This window comes from Onychostoma macrolepis, chromosome 03 (assembly GCF_012432095.1).
Source record: "Onychostoma macrolepis isolate SWU-2019 chromosome 03, ASM1243209v1, whole genome shotgun sequence".
NCBI lineage: Eukaryota > Metazoa > Chordata > Actinopteri > Cypriniformes > Cyprinidae > Onychostoma > Onychostoma macrolepis.
In genome coordinates, this window is record NC_081157.1 from 34546606 (window position 1) to 34562269 (window position 15664).

General features: G+C 39.1%; 1 gene segment (V, D, J or C); it reads left to right on the forward strand.

The window, feature by feature from the left end:
• The first annotated feature begins 729 nt into the window (after window positions 1–729).
• LOC131536967 (Ig heavy chain V region 914-like) lies at window positions 730–2404 on the forward strand. The segment is given in 2 exon segments: window positions 730–1056; window positions 1140–2404. Coding segments are annotated over 2 exon segments (405 nt in total).
• Window positions 2405–15664: the final 13260 nt, after the last annotated feature.

A 15664-nucleotide genomic window follows, 5' to 3' on the forward strand; every position in this document is an offset into this window, starting at 1 on the left:
CATGCTTTGTGTTACAGTCACACTATAGTTCATATATGTGTGTCTGTGGGGGGAAGGGGGGTTGGGGGCAACTGTGTCTGTTTTGCACTCTTGATATTTTAGAGTGTCACCTTCATTGTTGTGCATGTTTTCTCTGCATCATGAATGATTTCTAGATTGTACACACAAAAATATTTTTACATATTTCCCATTTTATTTCCAAAGGTGGTCAGTGGTACTAACAACACAAGTGTGACTATTTTTGTACGACCATTTAGCTTTTCTGAATCAAGTCCACTTTTTTTTTGTGGCCACGTACCAACTGCCATAAAAGTCATCATGTTTCGTACCATTCCGATGAAGTAGTGATTTTTTAAATTTCGAAACATTTTTATTTATTTTTTATTTATTTTTAAAGTTAAACCTCTCTACCCACCATGTCTCAATTCTTCATCCTCATTAGACTTTAGCCGGGCCTCAAAATGCCACATCAAAGCATCAGTCTATCAGCAACAGCTGTCCATGGACCTCATATCAGCTATCACAACTAAAAACACATGAATAATACAATATACACACTGAGATAACCACTATCATTAGTATTAATTAGAAAGAAGAAAAAAAAAACAACATCGGTGAGAAATACTAAAATAATATATGTTTTTAATCTGTCAAGGTGATTTAATGCAATTTCAAATCTATTATTGCAGGCAGAGACAATGTACAGTGTTCTACAAAACCTCTACTGCCTTACAAAAATTCAGATTCAAAGAAAGCAAAGTGTGCATATTTATTCAAATCAATCAGAATTCAATCAAACATGTTTTCATTAATGTTCCCAGTTCTAGTGTTTCCATATTACCACATTTTGCCTTTTTGTAGGGCAGATACAGTGTATGCAAATGTCATGATTTAGCCTGGAGTATCAGTGTCATGCAAACTCTCAAAGGACTGTGTTATAAACTGGATCCTCAGTCAGTGTTTGTGTTCTGCTGCAGTGCAGTTTCTTTTCCTTTGACACTTTTAGGGTGATGATGGAAATGTTACAGTATGGATTTCTGCTGATGATTATGTCAGGTGAGAATGATTTCACTTTTTTTCAGATTGTTGTCACTTAATTGTTGTGAATCATCTAACATTATTTGTTCCATGTTTTTCAGCTGTTAGTGGTCAGTCTTTGACCTCCTCAGATTCTGTGGTGAAAAAGCCTGGAGACTCAGTGACTCTGTCCTGCACTGTGTCTGGATTCTCAATGAACAGCTACTGGATGGGCTGGATCCGTCAGAAACCAGGGAAAGGACTGGAGTGGATTGGGAGTATATCTGGCTCAACTGTATATTATGATCAGTCTCTACAGGGCCAGTTCTCCATCACCACAGACACCAGCAAAAACATGCTGTATTTAGAGGTGAAAAGCCTGAAGACTGAAGACACAGCTGTTTATTACTGTGCTAGAGACTCACAGTTACATGAAAGACTGCTGGGCTGTACAAAAACTATTCATGCATCAGATCACTGAAGCAACTTCCCCACAATTTAACAAATTATACTTATATAGAAATGTTATTTGAAACATTTACATACTTTCTCATAAGCAGCTTCTCAAACAAATGAGTGTATAAAGGTCTGGATTGATTGAGTTACATCATAAAGATCATATTCAAATCCATGAGGGCTGATCAATGAGCAAGATACAAAACCTGCACAGTTGCCATATGTCACGAATCTGGTTCGTGGCCTTCCGTCTGACTGCCACAAGAGGTCGCCTCGCTATCATATGGACTCTCAAACCACATCACACTGGACTGCATTTCCCATCATCCATTGCACTGATCACACAGCTGTCGCAAATCACACGCTCACCTGAAAGCTATTACACCCACTATAAAACACACTCAGATCCTGATCTAGTTGCCGAGTATTGTCTAGCGTTTAGCACTCTCCTAGTGTTAGCTACTGTACCAAGCCATTCCGTGTTTGTTGTCTGTCTAGTCTCTAGTATTGTTCTGCTTTTATCATCTCTCCAAGTGATAGCTGCTTTACGGAGCCTTTTCCTTAGTGGTGGGCAGAGTGAGTCTTCGTGAAACACTGAAACAGTCGAAGCAAATTTGTAGAGGCTTCGAAACAATTCGACACCTGTCTCTACGGTGATACCTAGTGGTCATTTTCAAGTATTGCTCTAAAACAGCTTCGACAGAGAAGCAGTTAGGCGAATTGACGAATTATAACGTATCCACAAATTGATTTGGGGGTGTTAACGTTTGTATTAGGTGTGTCCTCACACTGCTCATGTCATGTGTTACCTGCCTTTCCATAAAAGGACATATGCAAATAAAAGGCAGTTCCGGTTCATCAGAATACAGAGTGGTGAGTGTGTTTTTCCTCCGTGTAACTAAATATAATTTATCGGTTATCGTACGCAAAATGGCTGCACCAACAGGGGGAGTAGTTAGTGTTCTCAACTGGAATGCTGTCACCTTCATTTAGAATCCCGGGTGAAGCCCTAATTCATATAATTATAAGCATTTAAAATGTTTTTATTGTTCTGTTATTGTAATGTGTTGAAACATCGGTCTGACATCTGAATGAACTCTTTGTGAATAAATGTTATTTTGGTCATGAAAAATGAACATTAATAAAAGATATCAAGCCACAATGTCTTTATTTATTTATTTTTTTACATATAAAGATTTTTATTTAAAAACGTGGATTTTCTAAACAGCGTCTCAACACTTTGTGATCTGACAATGCATACCTTGCTAGATGGCCCAGCAGTGTCAATAGCAGGCCTAGGTACAGAAACAATGTTACCATCCTCTGCACCCCCCAAAAGGGCAGGATGAGTGCTCCTCAAATGGCGCATCATGGATGGTGTATTATTACAGTAGGCTAGCTGCCTATCACAATACATACATCTCACTTTATTTTGTGTTTCCAAATGGAAATGCTCCCACACCACAGATGGACAGCATTGTTCCTGACCGCAGATTCGGCAGGTTTGCCACATCTCGAAACACTTGTGACATGCCCCGATGCTTCGAATCGCCTTAGTCACGTGACATGGGTGTTTCGAAACATCTGCTTCGGGATTTCGACACCGTGTTGAAACGTCAGCTTCGCATCAGCCATCCCTGCTTTTCCTGTCTTAGTTTCTAGTTCCTAGTTCTAGTCTTAGTCTAGTCTCGTTGTGTTTCCTGATTTCCTAGTTCCTGATTCTTGCCCGTGTATTTTGGATTAACCCTTTGCTTGTTGTTTCGGACTGTGTTTGTTCCTAGCCTGGCTTTTGCTCATGTTATCGGATTACCCCTCGTCAAACCCTCTGGATGTTGTTCGCCGATCAAAGACCCACGTTTGCCCTAGGATTACTCCTCTGTCTTGCCTGTGCCATACCTGTTTGCTATTGTTCAACCCTGTCTGTGTTTTGACCATGTTTCATAATAAAAGCTTGCACTTGGATCCGCACATCTCACGTCTCGTTCGCCCTGTTACACCATACATGACATTATGAAACAATATCTGGAATTATATATTTTATATAACACATTTTCTTATAGCTGAACACATATTTATAAACTTTTATCAGACTTTATAAGTTTTATAATGTTTTATTTTTATAAAGAAAAAAAAATCAGTGAGTGTATAAAGTACAGTCTAACCTTATAAGAGAAATGTAACAGACAGACGTGTAATCACAATAATTTATTGTCAATGTCAGAAATGTCAATTGAAGCGTCTTGGAGACGTTGCCACAGTTCTTCTGGATTTAGTCTGTCTCAGTTTGTTCTGTTTCTTCATGTCATTCCAGACAGACTGATGATGATCAGATCAGATCTCTATGTGGAGCACTGGCTGTTGTCAGACTCCTTGTGCAAACAAAAATCTCACTGGATTATTACAATTAATGGCAAAATGAATGTTTGGAAATGTAAACTGATATTTCCTACTGACACACTACAGCAAAAGATAGAAATAACTGGCTTAAAACCATTTTTTTTAGCTGCTGAAAATACTAGTGTTCTAATCATTTTGGACACCACTGTATAAGGAGCCCACAGGAGTCAGTAGAATATTGTGGATTAATATAAGACTTATGTACTCATGACCTCATCACGAGAGTAACCCTAACTGATAAGATAGAAATGCATTTTTTTTGCTATTCAATTCCTCCTGGGGGCTCTGAAGAAATGTTTATGAAGAATTAATTGATAATGTTATTTTACATCTGAATAATAAAATTGCTTGACAATCTTGTACATATATTTTAGTATTTTTTTCAGTTTAAAAGGACTAGTTCAATTCCAGAATAAAGATTTGCTGATAATTTATTCACCCCCATGTCATCCAAGATGCATGTCTTTCTTTTTTTCTGTCAAAAAGGAATTAAGGTTTTTGAGGAAAACATTCCAGTTGACTCCCACTGAAGTCCACTATATAGAGAAAAAATTCTTTAATTTCTCAAAAACTTTACTTAATTTTTGACTGAGTAAAGAAAGACATGAACATCTTGTATTACATGGGGGTGAGTAAATTATCAGGAAATATTTATTCTGGAAGTGAACTTGTCCTTTAAGTTGAATATATTTAATTCAACATTTTTATGAAACTTCTATGTTCTTCGCCAGTACAGTATTTGAAATGTAATTGTGCTGTATTTCTTTAAAAAAATAAGTAAAATTTAAATTTATGGCATCTGTAAAGACTTTGTATTTTGTCTTCTAAATAAAACTGAATTTTCCATCTTGAGCATGCTTTGACACTTTATTGAAGGCTTTTGATTGTAATAATTGGTAAAATAACAGTGTTTCCCTGTAGAACATTTAGTGCTTTCATTGTAATAATCCAGGAAAAATTTGTAAAAATAAGGGTTTTACACTGTAAAAAACGTCCTGTAAAAAAAAAAAAGTAAAATAAACCGTAAAATTAAAGTAAAATATCATAATTGAAACAAGAAAAATCTCTAAAACAACAAGTTTTTTTCTGTAAAACCGTCAATGAAAATTTCTGTAAAATTGTTTTTGCACTTTATTTCAATTAAGGTATTTTATTGTAATTTTAGGGTTTTTGTTTGGCAGCCGTAGCTGCCAGTCATTTGACCGTTTTTTTATGATTTTTTTTTTTTACAGTGTATATATACTGTGACGGGGTGAAAGAATCACGCGACAAGGAGAGCTCAAATAAATACCCCGGAGGGTGGATTTATTCACAAACAGTGTGAGAAGGTAGAGTGAGAGGTGTCTGGCTGGCGTGTCGTGGTGCTCTTTGTGAATTCTCCCTTGGTGCGGCGGGTGCGTCGTGTGGCTCTCGTCAGAGCGGAATCGGTCACTCGCTGGTTTCTGGGAGAGAGAAAAGAGACAGCACATTAGTCCTTGGCCAGCGCAAACTCTGTCTGTCTCGCAGCCTCACGCGGCTTATCTGGCCGCGGGCTGACGAGCTTCAGGTGTGGCCGATTCCGACATGATGAGCAGGTGCAGGTGATCCGTGTACGTCTCCAGGGCAACGCTGATAGTCCATCGGGACGCTCGTCACAATACATATAAATATATCGTATAAATCTATTCAAATATATTTATACATTCACAGTACCAAATTTTATTACATGCACATCTATAGCTATATTATTATGTTACTGAATATAAAATTACCTAAATTATGATCCGTCATATACACACACATATATATATATATATATATATATACCCTCAGCATGGTTTTGCAACAAGAAGTTTAGCATGGTTTTGCGACAACAACAACCTGATATTGGAAAAGTGCTGATCAGTGTTTGCTGTTCTACTACAACCCATTAAAGCTCTACAACTTTATCAAAGACCTTTACCCTCTTTCTCATGAACAAAACACAATGTCACATCTGTTTGATGGAACTGATGGGTTACACGCACATGCCTGCTGTGAAAAATAATCACATTTATTCACTGAAGTACAATATTATTTCCATAGGTGGTATTATTGTCCATACAATGAACATCAATGGACTAAAACTCCAGTGACTCCACTGATTTTGCTAATGTAAGGCTTTGATGCAAATGAACTGATGTCTGTTTCATATTTAAACAGCTACACTGTTGAGTGGAGGACTCACCACCAGTTCAGCATTCATATAAACCATGTTGACTTAATTTCTCTTGCTGTTGCTGGCTGCTCTTGCTGTGTCTTGTAAGTAAATTCCCTGGACAAAACAAACTAAGTGTAAATAAATCCATATTCATAATTATATTCTAAATGTTGTGTTTATGCAGGTATTGATTGTCAGGTTGTGCTCACACAGGCTGAACAGTCAGTAGTTGTGTCTCCAGGTGCTTCCTACAAACTGACCTGTGCCTGCAGTGGGTTTACTGTTAGTAGCTATAACATGCACTGGATCCGTCAGGCACCTGGAAAAGGGATGGAATGGATTATTTATTACTCCGCTTCGCGTCGTGACCGCATCACCACCTCGGGTGTGTATTATTTTTCTAATAATCCAACGGCCCGTCGTCAATTATTCCTTACTTATTCAGATTCTGATAAGAGCTCAGCTCAGTCAGTGCAGGGAAGATTCACAGCTAAGGAAAGCTCTAATCTCTATCTGCATATGAATCAGCTGAAGACTGAAGACACTGCAGCGTATTACTGTGCAAGAGACACACTGTGGAAACATGAATACGAAGTCATGTTTGAGTTACGTAAGCTCTAATGTAACATAAGGCCCATCTGAGCTGTTTTGAATGTACTGAAGAAGATTTTTATTGTCATAAATCTGAATTAATCAAGCATAATCAAGGTGAATCTTGCCATTAATGTATCTATTTAATCTTCCATTATATTCTAAGGCCTCTGTGCAAAGGTGCCTATGTGGCAGAGTTGTACAGACATAGAAACATCTGGAAGAAATGAGGAGGGGGCTTTTTCCCCTTACCATAACAAAGTCTAGGAGGTATCCTCTCCCAAGGGAGAGATAGAATTGGATATGTAAGTGAAATGTAGAATTGTATACATAAGAGAGATTCCTAAATGTATAGGAACCCGCCTTAAAATCTTGTATATATACCAGAGCCAAGAAACAGTCTGGAGGCTTTTCTGCAGACGGGCCTCGATTTTATTCCTGTTGAATAAAGTATTTTCTTCTGGTATCAAACTCCGAGACTGTGCTTGGTTCTTTGAGCAGCGGTGGAAGACATGACAGAATTGGCGTCACAAACAGGATTGGAACAGAGCAACAGAGTGGACGGCCGCTTTGAGCAGAATTTGACGAGAAGCACAAAAACGGTGGCCACCAATTAGCAGGTAAGCAATTTTGCTTATATAATTTAGTGGTGTTTGCCAGTCTGCTCTTAGCGGTAAGGTCTCTTAAATTTTGCTCTTCCAAATTACCGAATTTAAAGAAAAGAACAAAAAAGGGAATTTTATTCCAGAAGAAATAACTGCATGCATTATCTGGTTCATTGTTTATGGCCTTGATAATAACCTGAATTGAAAGTGGATAGTGTAAGCAGAAATACATTCCTAGCAATGGTCTGTGTTTATTTAGTCTGGGCTTAAAGGGACAGAAATAAATGTGAAGCAGATATAATATAGGGAGCGCGCCTACGGATACCGCCCTGAATAAAGCTAAAAAAAAAAAAGTTGTAAGAATACAGGGGTCTGAAACAGGTAGGCAAAGAAAATTCCTGGCAAAGCCTTGTTCTTTTACTTAGATAGAGAGAAAAAGGAGGGGTTACAGTGAAAGAACCAGAGCTCTGGAGCAGGTTGCTTGAGAAAAAAGTGTTTTGTTTTGTTTTGTTTTGATGAATGTCTGAAACTGTGTCCGTGTCCGAATGCATGTCGGTGTGAAAGACTGAGGTTGTATGAGAAAATAAATAAATTCCGATTGGGTTGGATAAGAGAAGTGAGCCTTTCTCTAAGTAGAAACGGCCGCAGATCTTGTTACATCCAAGAGGAATGTGTGAAAGCATTAGCCCTATAAAAATTAAAGGGATGCTGTATGAAAGACAATCTCTATAAATAAAGAGATGCAGAATGAAAGAATGAGCCCTAAGTAAACATAAAGGGACTTAGCAGTGTGAATGTTTTTAGGAAAATAGGGTCAATAAAGATTGAATCCAGATGTGTGAGAGAGAGGGAGAGAAAGAGAAAACTTTCTGAGAGCAGTGCTGTGGAGAAGGGATATTAAGATAGTAATTTAAAAAAGGTACATTAAAAATAACAAGTGCGCATTAAATAGAACAGAAGAAAGGATAGTTAATTGGAAAATAAATAAATAATTATTGTTAAAAATTTTATGCATACTGTGTGAACATAAAATAAAGTTGAAAAATTCATACAGAAAGTGTATATGCATCTGACTGAATAAAAAACTAGGTTAAAAGAAGCAAGTTACTAAATAAAGAATAATATTAATTGGAAAAGTAGTGGCAACATTTTTAAGTAAAAAATAGGACTGAAAGATTGGAGGAGAAAATATGGCAGCTACTCCGGTAGAGATATTAGGATTGAAATATCCTCTGTGTAAAGACATGATACACAAAATCTCAGACAAATGGCAAAAGAGAACAAAGAATAAAATCACAAAATGGCCAAAGGAAGGGACGTTTGATGTGGCGTTGTGTGAGGAAATGGAAACTCTGATAAAAAACGACAAAACTAAATGTATCAGTAAAAAGAGAGAGAAAAGAGAAACTAAAAGAGAAAAAGAAAAAGAAGTGTTAGCTATGTTTAAAAAGAAGTAGAAAACACTTTAAAAAGTATAAAACAGGCCAGGAGGATTTTGAAGGAGGCAGCCAGAGAAACAATTCAAAAAGAAATGTTATTCTCTCAACCCCCTCCCTATCCATCAGCTGAAAAAGAGTTCCTGATTCTCAAGGGAAAGGTAGAGGTAATGGGAGAGATGGAGATGGAAGGTCAAGTTGAAATTGAAGCAGCTGTAAAAACAGAGAGCAGGGAACAGAAAAAGGAAAGTGAAAGGTATTTCCCCATGGATTGTTATAAGCAAGCATGCATAGCCTTAGAAATGATGAAAACAAACCAGGAAGACAAAACACGGTACAAGGAAGTGTTAGAAAGAATTAAGAGAAAAGATTGTGAAACTGAAGCACAGGTAGAAATTTTGCAACACGAGATGGGACAGAAAATTAGGGAATCAGGAAAAAAATCCCAAGAAGTAAATGAGTTGGAGAGAGGGAGAAGTAAGTTGTTCGACAGCAATGAGGAAATTAATGGTGAAGAGGAGTTATTTGATACAAGAAAATGGGAACAGGGCAGAGAAAAGGTGACGCTTAGACCACTGACTGCACAACTCCCAATTTTAATTAAAGGTGCACAGGGACAATATGTCCCTTGGGCTTCTCAGGACCTCGAGGGGCTGGTGACTCGCCTCCCTGACATCCATGACGGCGCTGGAAAATGGATAAGAGTGTTTGAAGAAGAGACAATGGGCAAACTTTTGGCTGTGGGGGACATTAAAGCATTGCTGGCCAAAATTATAGGAGGGGCAAAGATGGATGAAATTTTGCAAACAGCCACTCTAGACAGAGCGGTGAACTCTCACAATATGGATGGGATTGTTTTTGATGCATTCCGACCAGCAGTATGGCAAGCATGGCGACTTGAGTATCCAATCAGACTAGATCCCAAATCACTGATAGGACAAGAACTGGGAGATACCGAAAATCCAACCACATATGTCCAGAGACAGTTGAAAAACTGGAAACAAGAGACTGAAATAAATCCTGAGGGAGGCCCGTTAATGGCTACATTATTCAGACAAGCTGTGATTGATGCTATGCCTCCAGCCGTAAAAAGCAGGCTAGAAGACGTTGTTGGCTTGAACTCAAAAACTCATAAAAAATTGTGTGATCATGTGACATATGCGGTGGAGCAACACAGAAAAAATGAACTAAAGCTCAAGACCCAAGAGAAAGAGCTACAGCAAAAGCTAACTCAATTACAGCTTGAAGAGCTGACAAAGAAAAATAAGAGAAAAATTCAAGCTCCAATAATGAAAGAGGGAGAGGAACAAATGACAGTTATGTCTCCAGTAAACGTTCTGCAACCAACTAATCAGCCAAGCCCATCTACAGCAGTCCCTCCAAACACACACAAGCTTCCTGTACCCATAATTAATGTTTATCCTCAACAGCCAGCTCCAATGGGATGGAGAAAAAGACCAATGCAGAGAGGACAGAGAGGAAGAGGCAAACCTTATACTGGTCCTCAGATATGATTGTCCCACCTTTCCATGGCAACAGTACCCTCGGGGTGGAAGGGGGGAGAGCTGGCAGCAGTCCAATCGAGGTGCGGGAGAAGGCCTTGTTAATCCGTGGAGAGGTCCAAATCAGGGTTACTAGGGGTGCCCAGAGAATTCTACAGGGGAGAACCAGCTACCAATGTTAACAACTAAAGCCGATCAAGAGCCTATTATGCAAATTAAAATAGAAGGTAAAGACACACCTATGATGTTAGACACAGGAGCAATTTTTACTTGCTTAAATTCAAAATATGCTTCACATCTCAAAGACAGTAGGATTCTCAGGACAAATGCAATTAATTCCGATGACAGCTCCAGTGTGTCTACAAACAAAAAATCAAAGTATAACAATGCCCATTCTTGTATCAAATCAAACTCCTATCAATTTGTTAGGAAGGGATGCATTATGCAAATTGGGGTTGCAAATTTGGTGTTCTCCAGAAGGAATATTTATCGACGCAATAGGAACAGAAACACAAATGGTAGTTGCAGAGCCAAAAGCAAATGTCTACTGGATAGGACAGATAGAACAAGATGTGAGACAGACAGTAAACAAGTGGGGAAAATTTATTGAAGCACAGATTCCTGAAGCACGGTTATCAAAATCAGAATTTCATTGTATGATGATCTATGATCCAGAGAGATGAAAAAATAGAACAAAAATGGCAGGAAGAAACAAAAGGCCAAAAAGTTGAGATAGTCTCCAAGTATATCATAATAGGTAAACAAGGAGCAGCTTTAAATATTCCAAACAGTGAATTTGTGGAAAAATGGTTCAATGTGACTGATTCTGTCCCACATATTGCAATATATGTAGGAAAAAAACTGGGAAACAAAGGATTTAGGACCAATGATGAAAAAAGTAGGAAAAGCAAATGGGAATCAACGGATCATCCATTGATTTTTCATTCAGCTGACAAAAATTACATAAAAATTTTGTGTGCAACCAGTTTGCTGGGAATTCCTCAGGAAGTAGTAATCAGCCAAAAGAATTTAACACAGATGACCACAACGTCTGAATTACTAGACAACACTGAGACTGAATTATTTAGGGAAATGGAGAGTCAGGTACCAACTGAATTGTGGTCACAACATGATACAGATGTAGGGTTAATAAAATCAGCTAATCCAGTAAGAGTTCAACTCAAACCAGATGCACGTCTGCCCAGAAAAGCACAATATCCTATGCGTCCAGAGGCTGAGGCAGGAATAAAAGATAATATTGAAGGTTTAGTGAAAGCAGGAGTTTTAATAGAAATGTCTAGTTACTGTAACACTCCAATTATGCCTAAACTTAAAGCAGACAAAAACCGATGGCGTCTTGTTCATGATTTACGAGCGATCAATTAAATAGTTGAAGATTTGCCAGCTGAGGTACCAAACCCACACACATCACTAACGAATGTACCTCCTGATGCCAAATACTTTACCGTAATTGATCTCTGCTCAGCCTATTTTAGTGTGCCATTAGCGGAGGAGAGTAGATACCTGTTTGCGTTTACCTATGCAGGTAAGCAATACAGTTATACAAGAATTCCTCAGGGATTCAAACACTTGGCTCACATATTTAATCAAGTGCTGAAGGCCGATTCAGAAGATCTTGTAATAGACGGTACGCTAATACAATACATGGATGATTTAATTGTTTGTGGTTCTTCGTTAGAACAATGTCACAGAGACTCAATCAAAGTCTTAACAAAATTACCGCAAGGTGGTCACAAAGTGTCCAAAAACAAAATACAGTATTGTCAGCCTCAAGTTGAATACTTGGGAAGATTGATTGCATTTGGCACACGAGCTATAGCACCAACTCAATTAGAAGGCATAAGTAAAATGTCGATGCCTCAAACAGTAGTACAAATGATGACTTTTCTAGGAATGACTGGCTTTAGTTCAGACTGGATAGAAGACTATGCGGTAAAAACAGGACCATTGAGAGAAATTATGAAACAAGCAGGAATACAACATTTAAGCAATCCATTAATATGGAACACAGATGCATTACTGGCATTTGAAACGATGAAAAAAGAATTACAACAGGCACCTGCTCTAGGAACAGCAAATTATAATAAAATGTTTCATCTGTATGTGGCAAGTAGAGCTGATGGTTATGCATCAGCTGTACTGATGCAGGAAACTTGTAGTGGGAGGAAAAAATAGCCTATAGCTTATTACAGCACAAAGCTGCATAATGTAGCCCAGGGATACCCGCCATGTTACCAACAGGGCCTGGCAGCAGTATATTATGCTTATGAAAAAGCATCCACAATAACTATGGGGTAGTATTATTCCCAGTAACTATTTACACTCATCACAAAACTGTGGAATTATTAGAGCAAGGAAAATTTGTTCTAACTCAGGCTCGGATTTTTGGCCTATTCCTCATTACTTACATATCCAGATGTAACTATTAAGCGATGTCATACAGTCAATCCAGCTGACTTGATCCCTTTGGCTTTTGAAGGAAAACCCCATGATTGTGTAAATGAGTCATTGGCATTTACCAGATTACGACCAGATCTTGAATCGACACCCATTTCTGAAGCAGAGGTCACTTACTTTGTAGATGGTTCTTGCTTTAGAGACCATGAAGGAAATCATACTGGATATTCAGTAGTGAAGAGAGACAAGAAAGAATTTGTAACAGTGAAATCACAGCATTGTGTACAACCTTGTTCTGCTCAATTAGCTGAATTAAAAGCTCTTACAGCTGCATGTCAGTTAGCACAAGGACAAACTGCTAACATTTTCACTGATTCTGCATATGCTCATGGTGTATGTCACCTATTCGGTGCAGTGTGGAAACAAAGAGGATTCAAAAAAAGTGATGGGACTCCCATTCAAGACGGCGAACAAATAGGGCAATTAATTTCTGCTATGATGCTACCAAAAAGATTAGCAATAATCAAATGTCAAGCCCACAAAAAAGGAAATGATTATGTCATTAAAGGAAACAATGCAGCAGATTTACAGGCTAAAAAGGCTTCGGGATGTCAAATAGCAGTATTAGCACGTGTAGTACTTATAGAACCTCAACCTCAATTGGATGATATAATTCGAATTCAACAACAAGCAGGCCCCTATGAACAATCAATGTGGCACCAAAGGGGGGCCAAAAAAGACTCACAAGAGATCTGGCGCACACATGAAGGAAACATTGTTGCGCCAATTTCACTTTTGAATATTCTTATCGCAGATGCGCATGGTTTTGACCATTGCGCAAGGGGGGAAGTGGTAAGAAAAATTAAAAAGCAAGGATATTGGTCTCCTTATTTGTATGCAATGGTAGATGAATTCTTGTCCACATGTGAAGTTTGTGCAAAGTACAATGTGAGAAAAGGGATAATGACACCAATAGGGCATATACCAGTACCGGAAGGGCCTTTTAAGCATTTGATCATGGACTACGTGGACATGATAAAGCGAGTACAAGGCAAAAGATACATGCTGGTGATCGTTGACAGATTTAGCAAATGGGTGGAGGCAGTACCATCAGCAGATCTGGGAGCAGGGACAGTAATCAAATTTCTAAAGAGAAGTAATTCCTAGATTTGGGATACCATCAGAAAAAAGTTCAGATAATGGTTCGGCATTCATACAAAAAACTGTAAAACAAGTGTTGCAACAATTAAGAATAAAACAAAGACTAGGGTGCATTTACCATCCTCAAAGTCAAGGACAGGTAGAGAAATTAAATGGAATTATCAAGGCCAAAATAAACAAAATATGTGAAAGTACTAAACTTAATTGGTTTGATGCGTTACCTTTAGCACTAATGAGCTATCGCATGCAAACTAACCGAACCACGCACTTAACAACGCATGAAATGCTTACGGGTCGGCCCATGCCAGCACCATATTGTAGGGGTCCCTACTGTAGTGAACAACAGTCAAACTGGCATTCCAAGGACCAGTTTATGGCAGGGCCCCTCTCTAACTGCCGGTGTGGAGGGAGATGTGCCCCACTGTGATTGGATCTTGGTAAAGGAACATAAAAAGATGTTCAGAACCATCAAATAAGACGCCACGACAACTGCCAGACACCTCTAACAGGACAGGAAGGGAGACATTCTGCATCCACGACCACCTAAGAGAGGACTTCTCATTGGACTACGGGCTGACCCTCACCATCACACCCAATCCTAAGGTAATGACTGCCATAAAAATTCCTCCAGATCTCTGGATGCAACAGCGGTGGCCGAAACAAAGAAAGGTCACACCGATCTATCCAAATCCATTCATACCCATGTTTGGAGACCTTGGATGCAAACTGCAAGGGATTCACTTCATCCTCAGATGAAGTACAGTTTATGTTGATGGCCATTGACTGTTAACACAACAGTTCACGGAAGCAGGCCTATTAACATATTATGGTATGAATAAGTGATAGTTAAACAGTTTCCTATCATGTTTTGACTCTTTTTGCTCCTTATGATGCTGATAATAGTTTGAAAGAGGTTTGGTAAAGAAATATTGCATGGGTGAAATGTTAAAAACACTATTTAACTTTGTACTCCACTGTATGCAAATGAGTTCCACACTAGGGTGGGCAACATCATGGCCACCTTGGACACAAGTGGCCAATCACATTCCTGGAACAGAGGGGAGCCAGATTCCAATTTCCTCCTCATCAAAAAGAGATAAAGGTACCTTCCCAAAAGACACTCCTTGTTCTGAGTCTGAGTCCTGTTACCGGGAAGGCAGCAACAGGAACACTCCCCGTTTCTGAGTCTTTCATCTAGAGAGACACTAACAGAAACACCAAAGTTCTGAGTCTCTGGCCTGACGAGGAAAGAGATTTCAAGACAGATAAGGTTTAACTCAGCTCCTGAGCAAACCTTCCTTATCGCATTTGGCTGCCCTTCAGTTGCAAAGGACCCAGCAGTGACGGACCCCGTCTGACTCTTGCTGCTTCGAAAGCAGCACAGCCCAGTCCGCAAAGGACCTCCGCAGTGGCAGACACTGCCTGAAACCCACGGTTCCTCAACGACGCAGCCAGGCTGCAAAGGACCCCGTGAAGACCCATCTGACCCAGCTACCCGGTCCGTGCTCTAAGGACCCTATGTGGCACAACAGCAGTTCAGCATCCTCCAGGTCAGCGCATTGACAGCTACCGGAACGCAACTCTGTGCCCTCCCCACTGCACGCAGTCTGCATCACCAGTGGAAGACGTCTCTACCGCCGGACTGATCACCCGCCTGTGGAACGTAATTATAAACTTACCAAACCTCTTTCCTAAAGACCTTGGCTTAGTTTATACCTGCAGCCTATGTTTCTCTAACCTGTTTAGATAACATTCACTTGGGGTCAGCATTACGAATAATAGCTATATTATTTGTTCAGAGATAAATAAGCAGTTATTTATCGTTAATTCCACCAGAGCCATTAAGTGGTTCCCATAGCAACATTTCCATAGAAATCTCTTCCATTGCTACATTCAGCTCAA